Here is a 5346-nt window from a genome sequence, read left to right as displayed (position 1 = left end):
TTTGTGCAAGAGAAGCATATGCATAGTCTTCATATTTATGGTGATTCTAGATATCTTATTGATTGAATACAAGCGCATATATATTTTGATCCTCCCACCCTATGTGGCTAGATAAACAGGTCAAACACATTCTAGACTCTCTCACAACCTATACTATTAATCACATATACAAGGAAGCCAAGATGGATGTGGACAAGCTGTCCAAGGAAGGTTTGAGCGGGGATTATGGAGTCATGAAGTACATATACACAGAAGACAAACGATCAAGGAAGAGGGCCTGATTAACATTCTGTAACATCCCAAGTTTTTTGTCTTTATATTGTAATATTTTGTATGTTGTTTTCATATACATATGTTGACTAGATGAATGACAAATCCCTTTCTCTCTATGCTTTACATAATTTTAAGTTTATATTGGGAAGAATATTGGGTACTTGGGGGATAAAGCAATTTTTTTTTTGGTATGTAGACATTTATTTGTTATATATCCTCAGAAGCATGGAAGAACATATATCAAGACAAAAGACAAATGTACTAGACTTTATCTATTAATAAATCCAACATTTTTTTCCTCTTTTATTTCATCATACAAATTAAAATAATTATTTATATCTGTATGGAGAATATTTCAAAATTTGGTGTTTCAATTTGATTAATAAGTATATAAAATTTCAATATATTTTTTTAATTTATTATTTATCTATATAAAGTCAATGCAATAAAATTAAATTATGAAAATAAAAATAAAATCCTATAATTATATATATAATCAAGATATTAATAAATTAAAAAAAAAAAAAATGGCAAAACTTATATAAATATAAATAATATTATTAAATACTAGTATAAACTTATTGATATACTAAATAGAGGTATACATTTTATTTTTTATACTTATAAAATGATTTACATATTAAAAATTTTAATCATTCTTGAAATTTTATAAATTCAAAATTAAGGTTAATATTAAAAAATCCCCAAATAATTTATTTTATATATATTAAACCCACCTTATTAAAAATTTCATAACAAATATTCTATTAAGAACGTGACGTTACAGATATCCAAATTTACTAATATTATCACATTTAAGCAGAAAGTTTAGAGCTTACTCAACATAAAATTTGGGAAATTAGTTACTTTCAAATCCGAAGACCGTCAAACATTTATGGATCTCAAGACTTTTAAAACACGTTACTCTGAACGTAAAAATTGTACTTGGGTTGAAAATAAATGGTTAAGAGACTTACAAATCTGAAATAAGAATTATGAATATAAATTTATATTCATCGTTAAGTCAAATACATTTAAAATGGCTCTGTCACACCTCCAATTTGATATATCTTTTCGGTTCATCGTACGCCAGATATTTTAACATATCTCTGTCAACATTATCGTAGTCGGAGAAACAAACCAAAAACAGAAGTTACATATCTTTTTCACCATTAACGTGGTCCGAGAAACAGAACGAAAGAGTTACAGATCTCTGTCAACATTAGCTTAGTGGAGAAACAAACTGAAAAATTAATAGCTAGCATGGGTGCCTTGTGCACTTTTATCTTCTCTTCTGACAATTTTGCAAAGTAATTTGCTGGTCTTCTTTACTTGGTTTTCTTTTTATCGGCAGGCCTCACTGATATTGTGATCTTTTCTCAGCGCTGATACTAATTTGTTGGAAAGGTAAAGGAGGATAGATGCAAAATAACACAAATAATTCACACAAAACAAACACAAGCTGCGGCTTTTTTATTAATCACATAAACTCGATTATTTTATTGATCACATAAATTTGATTACTACAATGAACTCTGGGAAGGGTATTTAAACCTTTTTAAACCAGCCTTTTTAAACCAGAAGCTCGCCTAAAATAACTTCATGTGCACACACTCTAAATTCAACTATTCCCAAACTATAACTTAACTCAAACTCACTAGACTTGACTCTGTTAACTTATTCTCCAAATTTAAGCAACTCTTACATACAAAAGTAATTACAATTTTCAACTTTCATTAAAAATAAATTTACAATTTCAAAAATCCTAGATTATGCTGTGAAATTACTTCCCATTCTCTGAATATATATTCAAGTACTCGAAACCATTATCATCATTTGATCAATGCAAACCATATTTCAACAATTTTTATTGTACAAACAGTATTTTAACAATTTTTCCTTTGCAGATACAGGGAAATTTAAGACTTAAGTAGTTGTATTAAACTCCGGCTTATTTAAGACTTAAGTAGTTGTATTAAACTCCGGCTTATGCACCATTGGAAGCCCCATGAGACCCGTCCGGAACATTACACTGAACCACTGAAATTCGGTAGAGAAACTTGTCATTTTGGGTAAGACTTCCTGAGATGTATAAAACTTGTCAGGACCAAAATACCAGAGAAATTGCTTTGGATTCCACTGTGTCAGGGAGGGTAGAGGGGACAGAATAATTATCACGTTAATTACAAATATTAGTGGTATCTGCAAATCAACAACACGCAGAGGCCGCTAAGACGACGCACAATGAAAACAGCAGGCCTGATGAACGAGATTATCTGTTGATTTCTTTGGCCTGCCGCTGCAATATTGCTGTTGTACATCACTAGGGTATCCTTCACCTCGCAACCTCTGGAATTCGATGGACTTTCTCTTCTTGTCGTTGGCCATTAATCTTATTCTGTGCCTCCTCTTCTTGGGATCCACACGCCCTCTAACTATTACCTTCTTCTGCGTCACGTCCACCACATAGTCCAGCAAATCTACCCATTATCACAACAAACATATTTAGAAAATGATAAAACAAAACGAAGACAAAAGAATCTGCATATTTTGTAGGAAAGGAGAGGTTGTTACAGAATGACATTATATCACAAATTGTTGGGGTAGGAGTATAATTTTAATCAGTTTAAAAGCATTTTGAAAGTGGATTGTTTGAACAAGTTGTTTGAGGAAGCAAGGCTTATCAAAACTAATTGCGAATTTCTGGATAAGATTGTAAATTTCTTAATCAAGATTGCAAATTTCTTGGGCAAATCCATGACGATAAAATTCATGACAAGAGAGTAAACTTAGAGAAAAATATAAACTTGTGATGAGCTAAAAGTCTTACATCCCCTTAAACAACTTGGTCTTATGGCATTAATATCCCTTCATTCATTCACAATGGAGCGCTAAAACATTCTTTCGCTATAGTTTCACTGCAAATATTAATGTCACTGTGGAGAATGTGATGAAGAATTAACATACTGTCCATTTTGGAGAGCACTGTGGAGACCTTGTCCCGGCAGTCTAGGCAGCACATATTAGCATTCAAAATAATCACCTGAACCTGTGAAGCAAAGTAATTTGTTTGTGGGAACATCAGTAAGACCAGAGTTTAGCGTAAACCAGACAGCTGAATTGATATGTGGTATCAAAGGGGTTGACCGAATGCAATAAATTAGAGGGTAATTGCAGAAATGGGCTTACTCCCGGCATTGTTAAGGCTTCGGCGGACTGCAGCAGCTGAGCCGTTGGAGCCATTTCTGAACGTTGATGAGCGAACAAGAACATTGTGCAGTGTCTGTAAATGGGCACGTTGGAATTGAAGGATGGGAGTGGGAGAGGAATGGGAGTTTTATTGGCGATGTGAAAGATTCGCTTCCCTCGTGACAGAAGGCAATCATATCATAGCATTTGTGAGGAAAATGATAAGCAATTTTATATTAATTGAAGTACGAGAAAGTTCACAGCACTGAGAATTATTGCATATATAATTAAAAATAATTGTCGAAATAGGATTTTCACACCAATTTTTGAGTTTTTAGAATAATCAGCGACTATTAATGTTTTATGGTTAATGAAGGGGATTTGATTTTATAATTATCTACTTTACAAAGATTTCATATTATGGCGATTTTTAATGGTACAAATAGTAATTGCATTAGGATTACTATTTATTTATTTGAGATATTGTGAATTAATTATCAATAATTAATAATTATTATCTAGATATGGAGATTTAAATTTTATAAAATATTTTTAATTATATGAGATTCATTTCCAAAGTAGTTATGTTTTTTTTTCTCATTTAATTAAATTTTATTAACTAAAAACTTCTCATATTAATAAGTGCCATATAAAATGAGTTATGTTACTTTATAATAATAATAATAATATCTATTTTTAAGGTCATACAGCCAAGCAAGACACCAAATTGATGTATGAGACCCCCTTGTTTGTGGGACAAGGGACCCACCTTCGGACAGCGATTTAACTGCTAAGTCTAGCAAGACATACATACTCTACCCCCCTCTGGTTTTGAACCTGTAACCTCTTAGGAGAAAACACGAAGCTCTATATAAATGATCTTAATTAACTATAATATTTCTTATGATATTGTAACAAAATCTATTTACAAATTAAAAATCTCTATAATAATATGAGATAAATCTCCATAACTAAAAATCTTATTACACTTCTTTTTTTAATATATATATATATATATATATTTATATATATATTTATCTAAATTTCAACCTGATATATATTTAGAAAACAAAAGAGGCAGTTTCCCGAACTTATCACATAATATTCTAGCAGCAAAGTCATATACTTTTCTGAAACAATCTACCTTAATCTCGTATAAAAAAATAGGAACGTGGTGTACTGTTTTGGAATATTTGCACGCGTTGCCGCCTGCTTTTGTGATTAATTAATCAACCAGTTGATGTGGATAAGTGGCGAGCGCGGTTTCCAAATGAAGTTTGATGGTTGCTTTTCTTGGGGAACTCGCTGACAGCCCGGTAAATAAGTAGGATAGGGTGGTGGTGGCTGCCCCCTCCCGCTGAACTCGCTGCCTTGAAGTCAAACAAATATTGAATAAGCATATGTGATGGGATGCATAAAGGCCGCTGGGTAGGGTTAAGTATAGGTACGCAAGATCTTTCCAGGCAGTACAATTTCCTGAAAGGAGGACCATGGGGAGATTGTGAGTATATCCAGAGAATATTGGGGTAGTGTACTTAATATTTACATACGGAGTAAAATATTTTATTTGGTTGTAGTTGAATGAGCTAGAGGAATTGTGGGAAAAGTTATAGAAATTTTAGTCATATTTAAAGAAAATTCAGTGAGGATTTTTTGAATCTAAGTTATAGTTGTTAAACTTCAAAATTTTACGTGTCCTAGAATTTTTTGATGGTGCTGAATCTATTTCCACCATCAAAAACATGATTCAGACACTGCCTCTACAAGATTTTTTGAAATTTTTTTGTTCGAATTATAGCCACTTTTGGCCGTCTGGGCAATGGCTCTACAAGATTTTTTAAAATTTTTTTGCTCGAATTCCAGCCACTTTTGGCCGTTCGGGCA

The 5346-nt window shown here is 32.2% G+C and overlaps 1 protein-coding gene across 1 annotated transcript; it reads right to left on the bottom strand.

The window, feature by feature from the left end:
* Positions 1-2089: 2089 nt before the first annotated feature.
* On the bottom strand, positions 2090-3651 carry LOC149149874 (uncharacterized). The gene is made up of 3 exons (XM_089445194.1): positions 3463-3651; positions 3241-3322; positions 2090-2753 (listed from the first exon to the last, which is right to left on the bottom strand). Exons 1-3 carry the CDS (start codon positions 3544-3546, stop codon positions 2503-2505), a joined length of 417 nt encoding a protein of 138 aa, XP_089301320.1. The 5' UTR covers positions 3547-3651; the 3' UTR covers positions 2090-2502.
* Positions 3652-5346: the final 1695 nt, after the last annotated feature.

The sequence above is a fragment of the Pinus tabuliformis genome, chromosome 9, assembly GCF_031772625.1.
Source record: "Pinus tabuliformis cultivar Carrire ecotype Pingquan chromosome 9, CPIR1, whole genome shotgun sequence".
In the NCBI taxonomy this organism is placed as follows: domain Eukaryota; kingdom Viridiplantae; phylum Streptophyta; class Pinopsida; order Pinales; family Pinaceae; genus Pinus; species Pinus tabuliformis.
The sequence above is the reverse complement of the archived record's forward strand: the minus strand, read 5'-3'. Positions and strand labels throughout refer to the sequence as shown.

Coding starts and splice junctions, on each gene's coding strand:
- LOC149149874 (XM_089445194.1), bottom strand. CDS start 3,546: ATGTTCTTGTTCGCTCATCAACGTTCAGAAATGGCTCCAACGGCTCAG. Junction 3,323..3,462: donor AAGCCTTAACAATGCCGGGA/GTAAGCCCATTT, acceptor TTTGCTTCACAG/GTTCAGGTGATTATTTTGAA. Junction 2,754..3,240: donor AGTGCTCTCCAAAATGGACA/GTATGTTAATTC, acceptor GATAATGGGTAG/ATTTGCTGGACTATGTGGTG.